The 20,814-nt window shown below is 49.7% G+C and overlaps 1 protein-coding gene across 5 annotated transcripts in view; it reads left to right on the forward strand.

The window, feature by feature from the left end:
• Positions 1-20,814, forward strand: part of LOC121303099 (semaphorin-4C-like) — a 29,482-nt gene that overhangs the window by 5,691 nt on the left and 2,977 nt on the right. The window contains exons 2-15 of one of the 5 annotated variants that reach the window (XM_041233549.1): positions 2,469-2,635; positions 4,211-4,434; positions 10,492-10,643; positions 11,620-11,682; positions 12,136-12,234; positions 13,898-13,994; positions 16,492-16,608; positions 17,472-17,623; positions 17,835-18,013; positions 18,141-18,285; positions 18,530-18,743; positions 18,908-19,023; positions 19,208-19,365; positions 19,645-19,733. In XM_041233549.1, the coding sequence (XP_041089483.1) occupies positions 4,323-4,434; positions 10,492-10,643; positions 11,620-11,682; positions 12,136-12,234; positions 13,898-13,994; positions 16,492-16,608; positions 17,472-17,623; positions 17,835-18,013; positions 18,141-18,285; positions 18,530-18,743; positions 18,908-19,023; positions 19,208-19,365; positions 19,645-19,733 (1,693 nt within the window). In that variant the 5' untranslated portion in view covers positions 2,469-2,635; positions 4,211-4,322. The other 4 variants (XM_041233550.1, XM_041233552.1, XM_041233553.1 and 1 more) reach the window with 4 other exon arrangements.

Raw genomic sequence — 20,814 nt, forward strand, 5'->3', positions numbered from 1 at the left:
TTGGTGAAACGACACATTTCTCTCCCTGGGGCAGTGATAAGTGTGGCTCAGTATCCTGGTTCGACCCCAATCAGTAATTCAGCCCTCCTGTCTAAGTAAACCATTCCTGCCACTTTCAAACGAGACAGCCTTCGAAAGAAAGCCCGCTCCTGCTGCCCTGTGTGTGTGTGAGACACGGCTCAGCGGTGAAATGCTGCACTTATTTGATGTGGTGAAGGGGGCAGGGAGAGAGAGACTTTAGTGTCTGTGGGTGTGATTGAACTGGCAGGGTTGCTGCAGGGAAAGCAGCGATCGCGAGAGTCAGCAAATCAGTTGCAGGTTTTGAAACTCAGTGTTTGTGGTACTGCAAGGGGAGGGGCTATGAGATTGAAATCCCAGATCACTCGCTAAGTCTAACCTTGGGAAGTCTGGAAGTCCTGCGACCTCTTGGGTTGTTTTTCTTTCCATTTGTAACAGTTCACTTGGGAATCCTGAGTAACCCAATCACAGTACCGACTATATAGCAAAACCACTGAGACACTGTGCAGGGCTGGGAGCAAGACTCCTATTGCACAGCAGTGTCACCCATCCCAGGTTTTACTATGAGCTGGATGAGCCTCACTGTGTGCAGGCAGCCTGCCTCCTGTTACTAAAGCAGTTACAATTGATCGGGGCTCAGTGCTCATTAACGAACTTTATTCATTCTGTGAACCTGTTAATATTATTATTATTATTATTATTATTATTATTAACTCTACTCATTGTAGACATCTCGTAAACAACTCGTGAAGACATTAAAACAAAAAATTTTTTTTTGTCTAGCAGATATGCGGAGAGAGAAATCTGTCTGTGTGACCTTGTCGTATTGGATATTGCTCTGGGAGGATGGCAGGGAGGCAGGAAGCAGGCTGGGAGGCTGGCTGGGAGGCTGGGAGGTGATTGCACTGTGTTTGTTCACAGCGTTGTTCTCATGGTATTTCGATCTGCTGTCCAGCCGTGGACCTGAATGGCTCCTGACCTTTCCCCAGGAAGCAGCTGCTCCTGCCCTGGGGGACGGGGTCCTGCTGTCTGTATCCCACAGCAGTGCTGCAGCCCCCTCCTCTCCACAGCGTTTCTTTTAGCTCCTCTGCCTCCTTGATGAGCGCAGGTCTGTTTTTCCGCTGCCTTGAAAGACATGTTTATGTCTCTTCAGTTTTTTCAATAGCGCTAATTGGAAAGCTGTTGTAGAAGATGAATGCAGTTGGATGCCCGAGTCTGTCACAAGCATGAAAACATTAACCAGCCTCTCTCTCTCTGTCCCTCTCCCCCTCTCTCTCTCTCTCCAGTGATGTGTAGGTCATTGAGGGATGTGATTCTTCTAGTCTGTTGCTCTGCAGTCTCTCTGTAGTTTAAGGTTTTAATTGGGTTTGTCCTTCAGGTCTGGGCTGAGCAGTGAGATTGCATCTGCAGCCTCAGTACTGAAGCAGGGTTTGTTTTTAATATTCATTTTGGTCATTCTTCGTCAGTCCATGTTGACAGTAAATATTGTCCTGTGCAAGAGCACCCAGGGACGGCAATAAGACTCCCATTGCATAGCCATCTGATCCAGTCCTGGTTTCACTACTGTGAGCTTTATAAGACACACCTGAGCTTGTTACCTAGACATACTGGGGCTCATCAAGCTGCTAGTGTTAAAACCTGGAGTGGGTGACGCTGCTGTGCAATAGGAGTCTCTGGACGGCCCCCAGCTGGCAGCGTTCCACTTCAGTACATCACTAATTGAGCACCCAGGACAAAGGGGGCGTCTTCTGCTAATTGAATTCATGAATTAATCAGTCATGCGGCTGCGGGTCAAGCCTCACGATGGGGAAGCGCTTGCGCTCTTCGTCTCAATTCTGAGCTCGTTAAGAATCTTAACGAGGGCTGTGCAACCCCTCCGAGTGTTCAGAGGCCTGGGTGTGCTCCACTCTCTCTCTCTCGGCACAGCAGAAGGCAGATTCTTCCGGTCCGTTCCCTCTCTGCGAACGGTTTCCGTGCGTTATTAGCGCAGAGGAGTCGTGCAGTTTTAATTGTAAAAGCACGCTTCCTCCCGCTGATGGGAGGAGAGGCGGAGCGGCTCGAGCATTGCGAGGAGGAAACTGACCGCCCGAATCCGACTGGTCAGTGCATTTGAAACCCGGTTTCGTTGCAAAACCTCATTGCAAAAAACGAAAAGAAAGTTAGCATCATTGTGTGTGGGACACGCACACACACACTCTGACACTGGCGCACTCACACGCACATCCCTTCTGCTTTAAAAGGAGTTCTAAAGGAACGAAGACATTGCAAGGCGAAGCTGGTTTATTTCATGCTGATGTTGAAGCTGGGCTGTCCTGCTTCCTCTTCCTGAGATCTGCTGTTTAATTATACGTGTGGGTGAGAACAGGGCTTGTGTGTGTTTGTTAGTGTCACTGTGTGTGCGTGCTGAGTAAACTCCGAGAGCCAGCTAGTGTCCTCTTGTGACGTTTCAGGGGGAAGAGGTCAGAGAACGTGTGACAGACCGGAGGAGAAGCTGTCAGTGTTGATTGACAGAGCTGCTGTGAGAGTCGGACCCCCAGCCAGCGCTGCCCCCTACCTCCCCCAGTCCCCTTGCGCCCTGCATGGACCCCCGAAGTGGAGCGAGGGGCGGTGTGATACGGTGCTGTCTGCCGGGGGGGGGTCTGTAATGACAAGGCAGCGTTCTCGCAAAAGGAATTGTTTTGAAAACTTCAGTTCAGTAACCCGGTCAGATAGAGGGAGCGCCAGCCAGCCAGAATTGACCTGCCTGGCTCCCTGTGTCCTCTGGAACGCTGGCAGCGTGTTTGAATAGATCAGTACGCTTCAGCACTCCAACTGAAACTAAACACAACGGGCTTGGGGGGAAATAGTACCACTATTCCAGTTCCACTGTGTGTTTGTTTTTTACATTTCCTCCTTCCTTGTGTAGTCTTTCTTTCATTTTCTTTCTTTGTTCCTTGTAATCTCATCCCTCTCTGTGCTTTACAATGCTTCCCTATGCTTTACCAGACCTCTCTGTGCTTTACAATGCTTCTTTGTGCTTTACCAGACCTCTCTGTGCTTTACTGTGCTTTACAATGCTTCCCTGTGCTTTACCAGACCTCTCGTCCGTTTTCTAGCACGTGTGTTTTCTAGTTGTTGAAACTGGCTGTGTGTTTTCTAGTTGTTGAAACTGGCTGTGTGTTTTTATCTGGTTCAGCGATCGCCACTGTGGAACAAAGTTGTTTTGTTTAATAAAACATTCTCTCTCTTTCTCTCTCTCTCTCTCTCTCTTCTCTCTGCCCTCTCTCCCTCCCCCCTCATCCTCTCTCCCTCCCCCTCATCCTCTCTCCCTTCTGTTTTTTTCTCTCTCTGCCTTAAGGTCTTGTTGTTCTCTCTCTGCCTTAAGGTCTCCTCCTGTTTTAAGGTCTTGTTATAGTTTCTTGTTAAAAGCCCTGGAGAGATTTGAATGCAGCGCAGCACAATAGCAGTGCTTTAGAATTAGTTTATGAGAGAGAGTTTATACTGCAGGGGTGTGGACTAAACCGTGCGTTCTTCAAAAAAAACAGGGAACTGACTTCCACAGTCTGAGAACCCACAGCTGTCACTATTGCTCCAGAGATGGGAATGAGACTCCCGTTGCACAGCAGTGTGATCCAGTCCTGGTTTCACTAGGAGTTTAATAATCAGACACACCTGAGCTTGTTGCCTAGACACACTGGGGCTGATCAAGCTGCTAGTAAAACCTGGACTGGGTGACACTGCTGTGCAATAGGAGTCTGATTCCCAGCCCTGTTGTTACTCTTCATCGCTAGTCCTGTGATCCTGAATGAAAGCAGATTGAGTAAACAAACCGGGGGATGTTAATGTTTGTCTCCTGGAGCGTGGCAGCGAGTCGGTTTCTCGCTCCTCAGCAGATCTGGGTCTGAGGCCCCCAGTCCTGTGGCGTTCGTGTGTCTCATCGGAAACTATGCGGGTTTCAAAGCGTGGGACTTGAGACTTCATGTCAACCATAGCTTAGCAAGGCATTACGACCAGAAGCCTTTATCTGTGTCTCAATGAGAGCCAATGAGTTTCTTTCTTGGTCTGCAGTGTGGAGTGGCTCATGCATTCCAATGGCAAGCGTTTCCACTACAAGTCTTTCTCAGCGTCAGCGTGTAAATTCAATGGCAAACGTTTGACTGGTGTCTTCAGCTCCTCTTGTGTAACCTCCTGTCTCTCTCTCTTTCTCTCCCAGGTAGAGAGCACCCAAGCCCCATCTCAAGACTACCTCTGCAATCCCTCAACTTCCTCACACTCACAGGGGACCCCCGGAGTCTCTGCACCAATCAGGGGGGCTCTGCCGGGAGATGGGCGGGGTCTGTGTGCCGCTGGGCGTGGCTCTGCTTTTGGGTGCGCTGACTGGGGGGTCCTGGGGTCTGGACTGGGACCCTGTCCCCCGCAAGACCGTCCTGCGTAACAGTGAGTGTTAAACTGTGTTTGCATTGCGTTCCACTGCAGGGGTGGAAATACAAGACTCCTGCTGCACAGCAGTGTGATCCAGTCCTGGTTTCACTGTGAGTTTAATAATCCGACACACCTGGGCTTGTTGCCTAGACACACTGGGGCAAGCTGGTAGGAAAACCTGAACTGGGTGACACTACTGTGCAGTAGGAGTCTTGTGTCCTTGCGTTGTGTTACTCTGTATAGAGAAGCGTGCAGCAGTATCACAGGGGAATGCAGACAGCCTGCACTGCTCAGCGATAGCCTCATTCCAACCTTGTGTGGCCGCTTTATTTGTTCGAGAACTGGGGAATGTTCCAGGAGAGCCAGGGCCAGCTGGATGCAGTGCTGCCCAGCCCTGCTTCGTTCTTTTCAGCCCTCTGCTCTGAGCGTTATGTCCCCCGGTCTGTGGAGTTCGAAGGGCAGGCCTGCATTATGCTGTTTTAAGAGATGTGCCGTTTTTTGATTTGTTCGTTCAGCAAAATGTGTTTGTGCATTGAAGGGGCGGGGGTCTGGCTAGGGCACCCCCCCCCCCCCAATCTCTCTCTCTCTCTCACACACACACTCTGCATTGCCCTCTCATCTCTTCCTGTCCCTCCAGCAGCTGTCCAGATGTTTGAATCTGGCTTTGAATCTGGCTTTTCTCTGCCAGCTGGTTCACGTGACACAGCAGAGAGCAAGAGAGAAAAAAAACACGCTGGCCTGTCTCTCTCTCTCTCTCTCTCTCTCTCTCTCTCTCTCTCTCTCTCTCTCTCCTGAAAAGGCAGCTGCATCTTTCAAACGCTCAATGGTAAAGTGTAGGCTGGCTGAACCCAGTTTAAACAGACTCTCCCCAGATGCCCCCCTCCTATTTTGCAATTCTAAATGCGTCAGTACTGAATGAGAGTTGAGAGTCAAGCAGTGTAACCTTGCTGGGTGCCAGTTAAAGATTCTCGTTTAAAAGCAATTTGATGCAGTCCGTTTGGAACGGGGAGCAAAAATAATTCCCTTACAGCAGGGATGGGAATCAGACTCCTATTGCATAGCTGTGTCATCCACTCCAGGTTTTATTATAGCAGCTTGATCAGCCCCAGCGTGTCTAGATAACAAGATCAGTTGTGTTTTATTAAACTCGTGGGGAAGCCAGTCTGCTGGCTCTGTATAGCTGGGAATCAAATGAAAAGTGCAGCACAGACTCTGCTGTGAGGGTGCGGTTTATAGAGGGAGATGCATGTGTTTGTCTTGATGAAGGATCTGTCATTAAATGAATCGGATGTTACCAGGTTGTGTTCTGGGAGGGGAATTCTATTCCACTGTAATTCTCATTGTTAGCGCTGGCTCTGTAAATGACTGCCCTGCGTAACCCTTTGGTTTAAAGCAGTTTATAACATTTGGTTTTGTCTCCACCCCCCTAAACGAATCTATGTGCTCCCCCCTCCCTCGTCACCCCCGGCCTGGCCTGGCCTGAGCTGACCTGGGATGGATTTCTGCTGCTTTCCTCCTGCCGTGTGCTCTGGAGTGGAGGGGTGTAATGAAGCAGTCAGGACGCTTGAATCGGAAGTGATAACCCCCCCCCCCCCCCCCCCCCCCCCCCCAAAGCTGGTGTGTTTTAGTAATCTCCTCTGTCGCCGTGCCGACCAGATTAGCTGTGACAGGTCTGTCAGCAGTGCGAACTCCCCGAACTGCAGGATTAATAACGGGCGCTCTTTACACTCTCCCCAACTCTACCACTCCCCCCTCCCTAACCCTGAACTGCAGGATTAATAACGGGCGCTCTTTACACTCTCCCCAACTCTACCACTCCCCAAGATGAGAGGGGGTTGGGGATGGTGAGGGGCTGGGGGGAGCATCCCTAACCCTGAACTGAGGATTAATAAAGGGGGTTTGGGCCTGGGACTACTCGTCCTAACTATACCACTGCCCGCCCTCTTAGGAAATGTGAGAGAGACGAGGGTTGAGAAACGGTCTGACTGAGTCCCAGGGATACCGGGCGCCTCCCTCTCCCCCTGACCCTCCCCTCTCCCCGACCTCCCTAACCCTGAACTGCAGGATTAATAACGGGCGCTCTTTACACTCTCCCCAACTCTACCACTCCCCCCTCCCTGGGGGACTGACTGGGGAGAGGGGTGGAGGGATTGGGGACTGACACCCTGACCCGGTTGCCTCTTTACGGCTCCCAAAACTTCGGTGAGGGGGCCGAGGAACTGGGAGGGGAGAAGGGGGCTGGAGGTTCCCCTTCCCGGACCTCCTAACCCTGGTTGTGGATTGGTAAGAGGGGTTGCTATGGTGAGGCAGAGTCTTACCCAGGGGACTACCAGGGGAGAGGGGCTGGAGGGATTGGGACTTGACGTCCTAATTATTGCCCGCGAGAAATGTTGAGAGGGGTTGAGATGAGAGAGGCAGGATTGCACTCCCCCACTCCCCCCTCCCTAACTCCCCCCTCTCCCCGACCTCCCTAACCCTGAACTGCAGGATTAATAACGGACGCTCTGGCTGGCAGCTGTCTTTACACAGATGTGTGTGTGTCACGGGCTGAAAGCTGTAAAAAAAAAAAACAAACAACTGTCAGATCTTTGTAGATGCTAGGATTAATATTTGTGGAGTGTGCAGCCCAGCTCTCTCTCTCTCTCTCTCTCTGAACAATTTAATGGGCAATTTAGCTCTTCGGGTGAGACACAAAACAAGCGAGGTGCTATTGGAAGAGACTCTGCAGCAGCAAGCAGCAGCGGTTATTGATGAAGCAGAGTTCACCCCCCCCCCCCCTGGTCTCTGTAAAAGCGTTTGCTAAATGATGGTGATGATGATGATAAATAGCCAGACAGATCGTGCTGAAAAGTTTGTTTTGTGGTTTTTTTAACTTTTGAAATTGTGTATCGGAGGACATAGCCTTCGCCCCCCCCCCCCCCCCCCCCCCCGCTCCCCCTCCAGAGGAGCTCGAGGTGAAAAGTACAACAAAAAGTGTTTCACAGCAGCTAGAATGCAAGTACAAAGTGAGGCTCAGAATCTTACACCACACCCCCTCCCCCCACAGTGTATCACATCAAGGCAATGAGTTCTGGTTAATTTGTGTTCTGAACCAACCCAAGAATGAATTAGGATTTCTGACAGACTGAATTGAGTTAAGAGAACGAGCAGTTTCACCCGTGTGTGTGTCTGTGTGTGTGTGTGTGTGTTATTCTCTGTCTCTGTGTGTGTGTGTGTGTGTCTCTGTCTGTCTGTCTGTCTGTCTGTGTGTGTGTGTGTGTTCTCTGTATCTGTGGTGGACACAAAAGAGACAGACAGACACACAACACACACAGTGACCAGTTGTGGCGTGTGTGTGTGTGTGTGTCTTTGTCTGTCTGTGTGTGTGTGTCTCTGTCTGTTTATGTGTGAGTGTCTCTGTCTCTGTGTATGCGTCTCTCTGTCTCTATTCTGTTATGGACACTGTTGATCAATATCCTTTGTATTGTTGTGAAGACAGTGAACCCAATCTCCAGCACTAAGCTGTTACCCAATCTCCAGCACTTGTTTGATAACCATGTAATCCTGGGGGGGGGAAGGGGGGAGGGCGACCCTTGAATTAACATTGCTGTCCTGGGGGGGGGGTGTTTGGGGAGAGGAGAGGAGCTGACAATGCATTCAGATTGCAAAGAGCAGATCTCTAAAGAGTGGAACAGGAGGGGGGGGGGGGAGTGATGTATCCGCCCTGTCCTGCTCTGACGGCCACGGCGGGTTTTTGCTGCACATCCTCTCTCTCTCTCTCTCTCTCTCTCTCTCTCTCTCTCTCTCTCTCTGTCTCCATACATGGATTCTTGAAGGTTTGTCACTTTACAAACGAGAGGAGGCCACTCTGCCCATCTTGCTCGTTTGGTTGTTAGTAGCTTATTGATCCCAGAATCTCATCAAGCAGCTTCTTGAAGGATCCCAGGGTGTCAGCTTCAGCGACATTACTGGGGAGTTGGTTCCAGACTCCCACAATTCTCTGTGTAAAAAAGTGCCTCCTATTTTCTGTTCTGAATGCCCCTTTGTCTAATCTCCATTTGTGACCCCTAGTCCTTGTTTCTTTTTTCAGGTTGAAAAAGTCCCTTGGGTCGACATTGTCGATACCTTTTAGGATTTTGAATGCTTGAATTAGATCACCGCATCGTCGTCTTTGTTCAAGACTCAACAGATTCAATTCTTTTAGCCTGTCTGAATGTGACATGCCTTTTAAACCCGGAATAATTCTGGTCGCTCTTCTTTGCACTCTTTCTAGAGCAGCAATATCCTTTTTTGTAGCGAGGAGACCAGAACTGAACACAATATTCAAGATGAAGTTTTACTAATGCATTGTACAGTTTTAACATTACTTCCCTTGATTTAAATTCACAATGTATCCAAGCATCTTGTTGGCCTTTTTTATAGCTTCCCCACATTGTCTAGATGAAGCGCTCCTCTTCTTTACTCTGCTGTCTTTGTGGCGGCTTGGCTAGCTACAACGATCCTCCCTTTGATCCGCGACTTCAATAGCAGCTTTGAGAAAACTGTGCATTACAAATCTAGACTAGAAATCCGTCCTTATCCTTCCTGAGCTCTGGGTAGCTCTCACTGCAGCCTGGCTGCAACCAAGTGTTGATGTGCCTGTCCCTCTCTCTGTCTGCCTGTCCCTCTCTTCCCCGTCTTCTCCAGCTCTGTGTGGCTATGTGTTTAAGCGCAGACACAGACAGACAGAGAGAGCGAGACACGGAGAGACAGACAGGCACACGCACACGGAGAGAGAGAGAAAGGCAGACGCACGCCATACTGTGCCTGGCTGGCTAATCGGTTTGCCCTGACCTCTCTGAACAATGCCCCTCTCTGTCTGAGTGGTTCTGCTTTAACATGGCTGTCAGCAGCCCTGTCATTGGGGAGGGGGTCTGGAAACGCCGCTGTGTTCTTGTCTGTCAGGAGGCGGACAACTTCAAAAATAATAATTCAATATTATTCATTTCAAATACAAGCCTCATTGCTGCAGTGGCATACCCCGCCTGCAATATTAGAGAGGTGATTAGAAATAAGATCAGTGCCTTGCTTGTTTATTATTATTATTATTATTATTATTATTATTATTATTATTATTATTATTAGTGTTACTAGAAGTCCAGTATACAAATAAAAAAAGGCCTTTCTTGTTTATATATCTTGTTTAAGAAGTTCAGTGTTTTAGTGGTGTTCCAGTGACTTCAGTTTTGGGGGTACCCCGCTGATTGAGGGGTTGGTAGATGTTTGGGGGCCCCTCCTCTGCTCGGTGTCCCTGAGCCCAGTGTTTCTCTCATTAACCAGCTCCCCGGCTGGGTTTCAGCGAGCAGCTGCTTCACAGATCAGCACTCTGTCGCTATTGTAAACACTGCAGTGCTGTTTCAATGAGATCTCTTTCCATCCCTCTCTCTACTCTCTCTCCCCTCTCCTCTCTCCCCTCTCCTCTCTCTCCCCTCTCTCTCTCACTCTCTCCTCCTCACTCTCTCTCCTCACTCTCTTCCCCCCTCTCCTCACTCTCTCCCCTCTCCTCTCTTCCCCCCTCTCCTCACTCTCTCCCCTCTCCTCTCTTCCCCCCTCTCCTCACTCACCCTCTCTCTCCTCCTCTCTCCTCACTCTCTCAAGGTCCATTTCAGTTTTAATTAACATGTGGGTTATTTTTAAGAACGTTTGGTTGCATTGTGCTGGGAATACAATGAAAACTACCCCCTTATAAAAGTGTGACCCCTCTCATTATCACTCTCAGTGACACTGTGTGTCAGTGTGACTCAGTGTGACTCAGTGTATGTCAGTGAGTGTGAGGGTGTGTGTGTGTCAGTGTGTGTGTGTGTAAAGGCCGTTCACTTCTCTTGTTAAATCCATTGAAGCCGTTAATTCAATTAGGAGCCTGTTCTGACTCACTGTCTGCTTGGTGTTGAAAGGCGTTTGTTTTCAGCAGTTGGAGGGAGGGAGGGAGTGGGGGTCTGGTAAACATGAGCAGATGTGGAGCTTTGAAGTGCTTGAGACCCTGAGGTTTGCCATGTTTATTAATGCAATACCCTCTCTCTCTCTCTCTCTCTTCCATCTCCCTCTCTCTCTCAGGTTTGAAAGGGGTTCGTCGGTTCTCCAGTCCCAGTGTGTTTAACTACACCACCCTGACGCTGGATGAGGTCTCGGGGTTCCTGTATGTCGGGGCGCGAGAGGCGGCCTTCGCCCTCGACATGAATAACGTGGAGCTGGAACGCAAACCCTCGGTAAGCAGCCTGGCTCTTCATCCTCCCTCCTCGATCTCCTCTACCATCATGTCCTCACTCGCTCCCCTCTCCTCTCCATCCTCTCTCTCCTCACATCCTCACTCGCTTCCCTCTCTCTTTTCTCTTCTCTCCCTCCCCGCTCTCCTCTTCATCTTTCAAAATTCAATGGCGTGTTCATTTGTTTGTTACCATGGCAATCGATTGAATTACCCATCAAAGAGAAGCGAGTTTAAACGCTCGTCTGTACAGGAGCCAATCAAACCCCTTTTCTGGTTTCCTCATCTTTGCCTGATTCAGTCCCTTCTGGACTCGGTTACAGATGAACGAATTTCAACTCGGTTATCATTTTTGCCCCCGAAAGCATTTCGTTTTGAATTTTTTGATTTTTTCCTTCAAATGTGTGTCTCGCCACTCTCCTAGTCAGCTTTCTCCCTCTCAAGCTGAGGGAACACGAAGCCGCTCTCTCAGGAACCGCGGCTTGAATCCTGCTTCCAGGAGACCCTCGGTAGACCTGGTTTGAGGGGCTGTATCAAACCCCCAAGCCTCCCTGCCTGGTGTGCCGTGCAGCGGCCTGAACCCCAGTCTCCTCAAACCAGGTTCCAAGCTGCTGTTGATTTAGTCATTCAGCAGAGGCTGTTATCCAGAGCGACTCACAGAGACCAGGGGGGTGAACTCTGCTTCATCAACAACCGCTGCTGCTGCAGAGTCTCTTCCAATAGGACCTCGCTTGTTTTGTGTCTGAAGGACGGAGCACAAGGAGGTTCAGTGACTTGCTCAGGGTCTCACACAGCGAGTCAGTGGCTGGGATTTGAACCTCCTGGTATCAAGCCCCCTTTTATTTAACTGCCGGACCCCCAACTTTGTTCTTGTCTGCCTTTTGCACTCAGCCCTGTGTCTAATCTACCCTTCTCTGTGTGTCTCTGTGTGTGTGTGTGTGTGTTTGTGTGTGTGTGTGTGTGTGTGTTTGTGTTTACAGATCATGTGGGGCGCCCCGACTGATAAGAAGACTGAGTGCGTCTTGAAGGGGAAGAACAACCAGGTACGGGGATGAGCTGAAACAGGGGGACCCCGAGACCCCCGAGACCCCGAAACCCCGAGACCCTGCCCTGCAGCAGGGTGTCTCCAAGTGTTCAGTGGCTCTAATCAGTTCAGGGATGGGAATCAGACTCCTGCTGCACAGCAGTGTGATCCAATCCTGCTTTCACTAGGAGTTTAATAATTATCAGACACACTGGGGGCTGATCAAGCTGCTAGTGAAACCTGGACTGGGTGACAGTGCTGTGCAATGGGAGTCTCATTCCCATCGCTATGATCTTTGTCGCTGACACTCTGAGTGGGAGAGCTGGGCTCTCAGCGAAGTTACCAGTGTAGCTTCTGCTAACGGGTTTCCATGGGGGCCGTGGCTGCTGCTTATGGGATGCAATGGGGTGTGTTATGTGTGCTGCTGGGATTTGAATGCCTTCTCTCTCTCTCTCTCTTTCTCTCCTCACAGACGGAGTGTTTTAATCACATCCGGTTCCTGCAGAACTTCAACCGGACCCACATGTACTGCTGTGGAACCTACGCCTTCCAGCCCAAATGCGCCTACATTGTGAGAACCGCTGTGCTTTACAATGCTTCCCTGTGCTTCACCACACCTCTCTGTGCTTTACAATGCTTCCCTATGCTTTACCAGACCTCTCTGTGCTTTACAATGCTTCCCTATGCTTTACCAGACCTCTCTGTGCTTTACAATGCTTCCCTATGCTTTACCAGACCTCTCTGTGCTTTACAATGCTTCCCTCAACTTCACCAGACCTCTCTGTGCTTTACAATGCTTCCCTATGCTTCACCAGACCTCTCTGTGCTTTACAATGCTTCCCTATGCTTTACCAGACCTCTCTGTGCTTTACAATGCTTCCCTATGCTTTACCAGACCTCTCTGTGCTTTACAATGCTTCCCTATGCTTTACCAGACCTCTCTGTGCTTTACAATGCTTTTACCAGACCTCTCTGTGCTTTACAATGCTTCCCTATGCTTTACCAGACCTCTCTGTGCTTTACAATGCTTTACCTATGCTTTACCAGACCTCTCTGTGCTTTACAATGCTTCCCTATGCTTTACCAGACCTCTCTGTGCTTTACAATGCTTCTGTGCTTTACAATGCTTCCCTACCAGACCTCTCTGTGCTTTACAATGCTTCCCTATGCTTTACCAGACCTCTCTGTGCTTTACAATGCTTCCCTATGCTTTACAATGCAGCTTTACCTCTCTGTGCTTTACAATGCTTCCCTATGCTTTACCAGACCTCTCTGTGCTTTACCTTATGCTTATGCTTTACCAACCTCTCTGTGCTTTACAATGCTTCCCTATGCTTTACCAGACCTCTCTGTGCTTTACAATGCTTCCCTGTGCTTTACCAGACCTCTCTGTGCTTTACAATGCTTCCCTGTGCTTTACCAGACCTCTCTGTGCTTTACAATGCTTCCCTGTGCTTTACCAGACCTCTCTGTGCTTTACAATGCTTCCCTATGCTTTACCAGACCTCTCTGTGCTTTACAATGCTTCCCTATGCTTTACCAGACCTCTCTGTGCTTTACAATGCTTCCCTATGCTTTACCAGACCTCTCTGTGCTTTACAATGCTTCCCTATGCTTTACCAGACCTCTCTGTGCTTTACAATGCTTCCCTATGCTTTACCAGACCTCTCTGTGCTTTACAATGCTTCCCTGTGCTTTACCAGACATCTCTGTGCTTTACAATGCTTCCCTGTGCTTTACCAGACCTCTCTGTGCTTTACAATGCTTCCCTATGCTTTACCAGACCTCTCTGTGCTTTACAATGCTTCCCTATGCTTTACCAGACCTCTCTGTGCTTTACAATGCTTCCCTGTGCTTTACCAGACCTCTCTGTGCTTTACAATGCTTCCCTCTGCTTTACCAGACCATTTTTTTTTTACTAAATTTTATAATTAATAAATAAAATTATAAAAAAAAGTCTCTTCACATCAACACTGATGCATGCTATTTGTTCAGGAATTGAACTCAGACTCCTGTTGCACTGCAGTTTCATCCATTCCAGGTTTTACTGTCAGCCTCATCGAATGGGAGTCATCTTTCCATCCCTGCTCTGTTTATTACTGATAACTAATTTCCATTAATAAATCAATAATACTAATTCAAAAATGTCTCTCCTCCTCTCCTCTCCCTCCTCTCTCCTCCTTTCTCTCCCCTCCTCCCTCTCCCCTCTCTCCTCCTCCTCTCCCCTCTCTCAGGACACGTCCCGCTTCACTCTGGAGCTCTCCTCGATGGAGGATGGAAAGGGGAAGTGTCCCTACGATCCAGCCAAGGGCCACACTGGTCTCATTGTGGGTGAGTGACGGGCAGGGGTGTGCTCCTAAGTCTGACCGCAGCTCGGTGCCACTCAAATGTAGATTTCCTTTGACGGGAATTATTAGACGATTTCCTTTTTGTTTGAGTAGCGAACTTCTATCAGCAGCACATATAATAACAGGCAAAGCACTTTACTCCTTTCTACAAGTGTCTCCACAAAGAGTCTTTCTCCTGCATCCTGTCAGAATGCTTTACTATATTGATCTGTGCCTCTGTGTCAGTGTGTGTGTGTGTGTGTGTGTGTGTCAGAGAAGCAGGCTTAGTTTTTTTTATAAAGATGGATCTTGTGATTTGTAAAGTTTTGATTTGTGTGATCCAGTCCAGGTTTTGCTACCAGCTTGATCAGCCCACAGTGTGTCTAGGTAACAATCTCAGGTGTGTCTGATTATTAAACTTCTAGTGAAACCAGGACTGGATCACACCGCTGTGCAACGGGAGTCTCATTCCCATCCCTGGTTTAAACCCCAGCATGTTCTATATAAAGAGATGGAATCTTCCTTAACCTGAACACGTGGGAGTCTGTCTAGAAACTTAACTAAGCCAGGAGCTTGGAAAAGCAGCCTGTTTCTCTCGAGTGTCTCAGACTGGCAGCTGTGAAATGAATTTGGATCCGAGCGCTTCGCTGGAAGACTTGGGGGCAGCTGGGGAGTTATTAATCTGTGCAGAGCTGGGCAGGGGGGGAGGTGTCTGGGTGATGATGGTTAGATGCTGTCAGCTGCAGGTCGAGGAGAGCAGGAGGGCAGCTTCAAGCTGCAGAGAGCTCAAGGTGTTTGTTGTTGTGAAACTCGTTCTGCTTGTCAGAGCGCTGGAGTCTCAAAGTAAGAACTCCAAGGCTGGGTCTAAACTGCTTCTGTCACGGGAAGGGGGGGGGGGGGGTTAATTGGGGTTCAACGAGGGGTCACGGTTTGATATTCCGTGTTCCATTGGGACTGTGCTTCTGTGCCAACTGGGTGAGAGGTCAGGAGTCTGGAGGGGAGGGAGAAAGAGGGAGGTGGAAGGAGAGAGAGAGAGGTGGTGTGGAGAGAGGGAGGGGAGAGAGGTGGTGCAGAGAGAGGGAGGGGAGAGAGAGAGAGGTGGTGTGGAGAGAGGTGGTGCAGAGAGAGGGAGGGGAGAGGTGGTGCAGAGAGAGGGAGGGGAGAGGTGGTGCAGAGAGAGGGAGGGGAGAGGTGGTGCAGAGAGAGGGGGAGAGAGGTGGTGCAGAGAGAGGGGGAGAGAGGTGGTGCAGAGAGAGGGGGAGAGAGGTGGTGCAGAGAGGGAGGGAGAGAGGTGGTGCAGAGAGGGAGGGGAGAGAGGTGGTGCAGAGAGAGGGGGCTTCTCACAGTCAGGATTGCGAGGTAAAACTTATTTTTAAGGAACTAGGGCCAGCTGACCAGTGTTTTCAACCTCATCTGTGCCCCATTCGCTTCTGGTTTTATCTGTGAAAGCCTCATCCAGGAGGGCTTCAAGTTTCTGGATGACACTAAAGGATTTCAGTTTTTTTTTTTTTCTTCTTTTTCCTAATCTGAGAAATGATTCTCCTCACAGCATGAATATATCTCACCGTATTTAACAGTAAACTCCTGATCATTTCAATATTAATAATACTAGACTTCATTGAACCCCAGGACTGGGTGCAGCAGCAGCAGCAGGGCTAGTGTGAGTTTCTAACCCTGCTCAACCCTGGCTCCTGATCATTGCAATATTAATAATAATAATACTAGACTGGGGGAGCTCTGAACAGGACTGGGTGCAGCAGCAGCAGGGCTAGTGTGAGTTTCTAACCCTGCTCAACCTCCTGGCTCCTGATCATTTCAATATTAATAATACTAGACTTCATTGAGGGGAGCTCTGAACCCCAGGACAGCAGCAGCAGGGCAGCTAGTGTGAGTTTCTAACCCTGCTCAAACTCCTGGCTCCTGATCATTGCAATATTAATAATACTAGACTTCACTGAGGGGAGCTCTGAACCCCAGGACTGGGTGCAGCAGCAGCAGCAGCAGGGCTAGTGTGAGTTTCTAACCCTGCTCAACCTCCTGGCTCCTGATCATTGCAATATTAATAATACTAGACTTCACTGAGGGGAGCTCTGAACCCCAGGACTGGGTGCAGCAGCAGCAGCAGCAGCAGGGCTAGTGTGAGTTTCTAACCCTCCTGCGGGACTTTGTGAACTCTCTCTTCTAGACCTGAAGTATCTGTATGCTGCCATCCTGAGTCTCCTCCACTGAAGCTTAGACCACCGTCGATGTCTCAAGCCGCTTTCAATAGTAATAATACTGGACTTCATTGAGGGGGGTTCTGAACGCCAGTTGAATTACATCATCTCATCTTCTCTCTCCCTCTCTTCTCTCTCTCTCTCTCTCTCTCTGGTTCTGCTCCTCCGAGTCCCCAGTTGAATTACATCATCTCATCTTCTCTCTCCCTCTCTTGCTGTCTCTCTCTCTCGCTCTCCTCATCTCTCCTCTCCGGTGGATGTCACAGTTAATCTCTTTGCTTTCAGATGGGGAGCTGTACTCCGCCACGCTCAATAACTTCCTGGGGACGGAGCCGGTGGTCCTGAGGAATGTGGGGGGACACTACTCCATGAAGACAGAGTACCTGCCGTCCTGGCTCAACGGTGAGGAGCCAGGGTAGAAGAGGGTCACCATGCTCACACCTGTCCTATTGCACAGCGGTGTGAGCCAGTCCAGGTTTTACTAGCAGCTTGATCAGCCCCAGTGTTTCTAGGCAACAAGCTCAGGTGTGTCTGATTATTAAACTCGCAGTAAAACCAGGACTGGATCACACTGCTGTGATAATATCAGGGATGGGAATAAGCCTTTGTATATGTTTTTATATGTATGTGTATGTTTTTTGCATGTTTTAGTTTATATGTTCGTGACACACATTAGGAAGAAATAAAAAAAAAAAACATTAATGTCCTGATGAAAAGGCATTATTTCCAAAATAACGATCTCTCTCTCCCTCACCCTCTCCCTCTCTCCACTCTGTTTCTCGCTCTGTCTCTCCCTCACCCTCTCCCTCTCTCCACTGTTTCTCGCTCTGTCTCTCCCTCACTCTGTTTCTCGCTCTGTCTCTCCCTCACCCTCTCCCTCTCTCCACTGTTTCTCGCTCTGTCTCTCCCTCACCCTCTCCCTCTCTCCACTCTGTTTCTCGCTCTGTCTCTCCCTCTCGCTCGCTCTCTCCACTCTGTTTCTCGCTCTGTCTCTCCCTCTCGCTCGCTCTCTCCACTCTGTTTCTCGCTCTGTCTCTCCCTCACCCTCTCCCTCTCTCCACTCTGTTTCTCGCTCTGTCTCTCCCTCTCGCTCGCTCTCTCCACTCTGTTTCTCGCTGTCTCTCCCTCTCGCTCGCTCTCTCCACTCTGTTTCTCGCTCTGTCTCTCCCTCTCGCTCGCTCTCCCCCTCGTTCTCTCTCTCTGCCTTGCTCCCCCTCTCTCTCTCTCCATCTCTGTCTCTCGCGCTCTCTCTCTCTCTCTCTCAGAGCCCGATTTCGTGGGCTCCTCCTTTGTCCCGGAGAGTGTGGACAGTCCGATCGGAGACGATGATAAGATCTACTTCTTCTTCAGTGAGCGCGCCGTCGAGCTGGACTGCGACAGTGATCTGGTGGTGACGAGAGTCGCACGCGTCTGCAAGGTAACCCCCACGCCCTCCACACACGCACACACACACACACACCACTCTGCATGCATTTTTTTTTTTTTGCCATTTCAAACTATTTAAATAAATAAATAAATAAATTAAACTCTGCGTATAATCATCACTCACTCACTCACTCACTCACTCACTCAGATAGCTGTCTATCCTGAAGCGCGGGACTGACCCCTCTCCCCCCCCCCCCCCTCAGGGCGATGTGGGAGGGGCCCGCACTCTTCAGAAGAAGTGGACCTCGTTCCTGAAGGCTCGGGTCCTGTGCTCCCTCCCGGAGAGGCAGGTCCACTTCAACAGGCTGCAGGCCGTGTTCACGCTGAGGCTGGCCGAGGGCTGGCAGCACAGCTCCTTCTACACGGTGTTCAGAGCGCAGTGGTGAGCCGTGTGCGTGTGCGTGTGTGCGTGTGTGTGTGTGTATGTGTGTGTGCGTGTGTTTTAGTGGTTCCGGATGTGTGTCAGTGCTCAGTAGCAGAGCCCTCACTCTGTCTCTCTGTCTCTCCAGGGGTGATGTGGATGTCTCCGCTGTGTGTCAGTACCACATCGATGACATCAAGAAGGTGTTCGACGGCCCTTACAAGGAGTACCGTGAGCCGGCACAGAAGTGGGGGCGCTATACCAACCAGGTGCCAGTCCCTCGGCCTGGAGCGGTGAGTCCAGAGCACTGCTCTCTCTCTCTCGAGCACGCTCTCTTTCCCACTCTCTCTCTGTCCTGTTAGTCCTGTCTCAGTGCGACTCTGTGCTTTCTTTCTCTCTCTTTCTCTCTGTCAGTGCTGACTGTGCTCTCTCTCTCTGTCAGTGCTGACTGTGCTTTCTCTCTCTCTCTCTCTCTCTCTCTCTCTGTCAGTGCTGACTCTGTGCTTTGTCTCTCTCTCTCTCTCTCTCTGGTCTCAGTGCATCACTAACTGGCACCGAGAGACCGGGTTCAACAGCTCCCTGCAGCTTCCTGACAACACGCTGAACTTCGCCAAGAAACACCCGCTGATGGACGACAAGGTGAGCGCGCGCCCCCTGCTGGTCAAGAAGAGCGTCAACTTCACTCAGATCGCTGTGGACCGCGTCTCCGCCATCGACCACCGCCGCTACGACGTGCTGTTCATCGGGACAGGTGAGGGCTTCAGAGACACCCTGCCGGGCCGTACCGGACCTTACTGGGGCAGACAGTACTGTATCAGAGCTTAGTACAGCATACAGCACTGTATCAGAGGTTCCTGTTCTGTACTTCGTGTGCCAGTACATATAGTCCAGGCTAAACTCTCTCTCCTCCCCCAGCGGAGGGCTGGCTGTACAAGGCAGTGAGTCTGGGTTCAGAGGTCCACTTAATTGAGGAGCTGCAGCTGTTTGAGGAGCCGCAGCCAGTGGAGAGCCTCGCCATCTCCCACAAAGAGGTAAGCCTGCCTGTCTGCCTGCCTGTCTTGCTGTCTGCCTGCCTGCCTGCTTCTCTCCCTGCCTCTCGATGCCTGTCTGCCTGCCTGCAGTGGAATGACCCACATGATGAGAACACATCTAATTGCAGATCGTCAGTAACTCCGTCTCTCCACTCTCCTCCACTCCCTCCCCCTCTCCCTGTAGAAGCTGCTCTATGTGGGCTCTCGTTCCGAGGTGCTGCAGCTGCCCCTGGCTGACTGTGGGAAGTATCGCTCCTCTCCGGACTGCACGCTGTCCCGGGACCCCTACTGCGCCTGGGACAGGGAGGGCAAGAGCTGCGTCCGGACAGACAAGCACCCCAGGTAGGGAAAAAAACAAAACGCACAGACCCTGAGCAAGTCGCTGAACCTCCTTGTGCTCCGTCCTTCGGATGAGACGCCAAACAAGCGAGGTCCTATTGGAAGAGACTCTGCAGCAGCAGCGGTTGTTGATGAAGCAGAGTTCACCCCCCTGGTCTCTGTGAGTCGCTCTGGATAAAAGCATCTGCTGAATGACTGAGCAGAGTTTGCACTTAAATAAATAATGATGAAATAGTATTAATATTGAGTCTCTCTCTCTCTCTCTCTCTCTCTCTCTCTCAGCCACTTCTCCCTCGATCAGGACATCCTACAGGAAGGGTTCAAGGGGCAGGCGCGGGCCAAATTCGAACAGAGTCCCATCCCAAACTCAGGTGAGGAACTGCTAATGTCGCGTCTGTCTGTCTGTCTTATCCACAGCAATGAAGTCAGCGTTGAAGCGCTGATCCAGGGTCTGGAGGCTTTCTGTAGCTCCTGAAACTACAGGAAGGAAAACAGAAGGGGGGAAATTAACTTAACCCTTTCAGGCATGATATATACATAAGTCATGTTAAATAATTCCATCCAGGGTTTCTGTGACGTCCTAAACTACGAGAGCGAAGGCTGAGTTTCTAAACTGTCACAGAGACCCGAGATGGGATCGTTTTCCTGTAATTCTCTGAAGAGGCCCATCTGTTATTTTTTCTAATATTAAAGAAGACGCGGTTCAGCGGGTCACTCGGGTGTGTTTTTAAGCCTCGTGTTTCAGGGCTGTGCAGGCGTTCTCGTTATCCGTTACCTGGATGATCTCCTTTACCTTGTTTTAATTTCCTGTTCCTCTCCGGTTTCCCTGAGATACGAATGCAGCAGCTTGACGTCCTTTTTAACGTCTTCTCATTGTGTTGCTCATTAATGAACATTTCTGTGCTGTGGGTGTTTGTCGGGTGATTGAAAACGAGACACTTTGTGTTTGAATTGAAAGCGGTGGTGCTCGAGGAGTCACAGTTCAAGTATAGTTTCCTCTAGGGGACTTGTCACTTTTTGATGTCACTACTGTGATCGTATGCCTTGTTTTTCCAATGGCTGATGTAAATACAGCCTTCATCCATGTATTATAAAATAATAGACTGGCTTTGGCGAGTTACAGGAAAATAATTCCATCTGGGTTTTCTGAAATGGTTTATATAAACACTAGATGGAATTATTTTCCATTAACTTGCTGAAGGCCCTCTATTGTATATATTCCATTGCTTTATATGTGGGTGGAAATGGAATCTGGCTTATGAGGCTGTCATGGATTTGCTTACTAAAAATATTTTTTATATCCATCCCCATGCGAAACTGCCTGACACTGTTAACCCTTGCAATGCACACAATATATATTTAGCATGTGTCCCAAATTACTTTTATTAAAAAATGTTAGCATTTTTTAAATACATTTTTTTCAATATAATTCATGCATAAAAACAAATTTCT

The sequence above is a fragment of the Polyodon spathula genome, chromosome 31, assembly GCF_017654505.1.
Source record: "Polyodon spathula isolate WHYD16114869_AA chromosome 31, ASM1765450v1, whole genome shotgun sequence".
NCBI classification, from domain to species: domain Eukaryota; kingdom Metazoa; phylum Chordata; class Actinopteri; order Acipenseriformes; family Polyodontidae; genus Polyodon; species Polyodon spathula.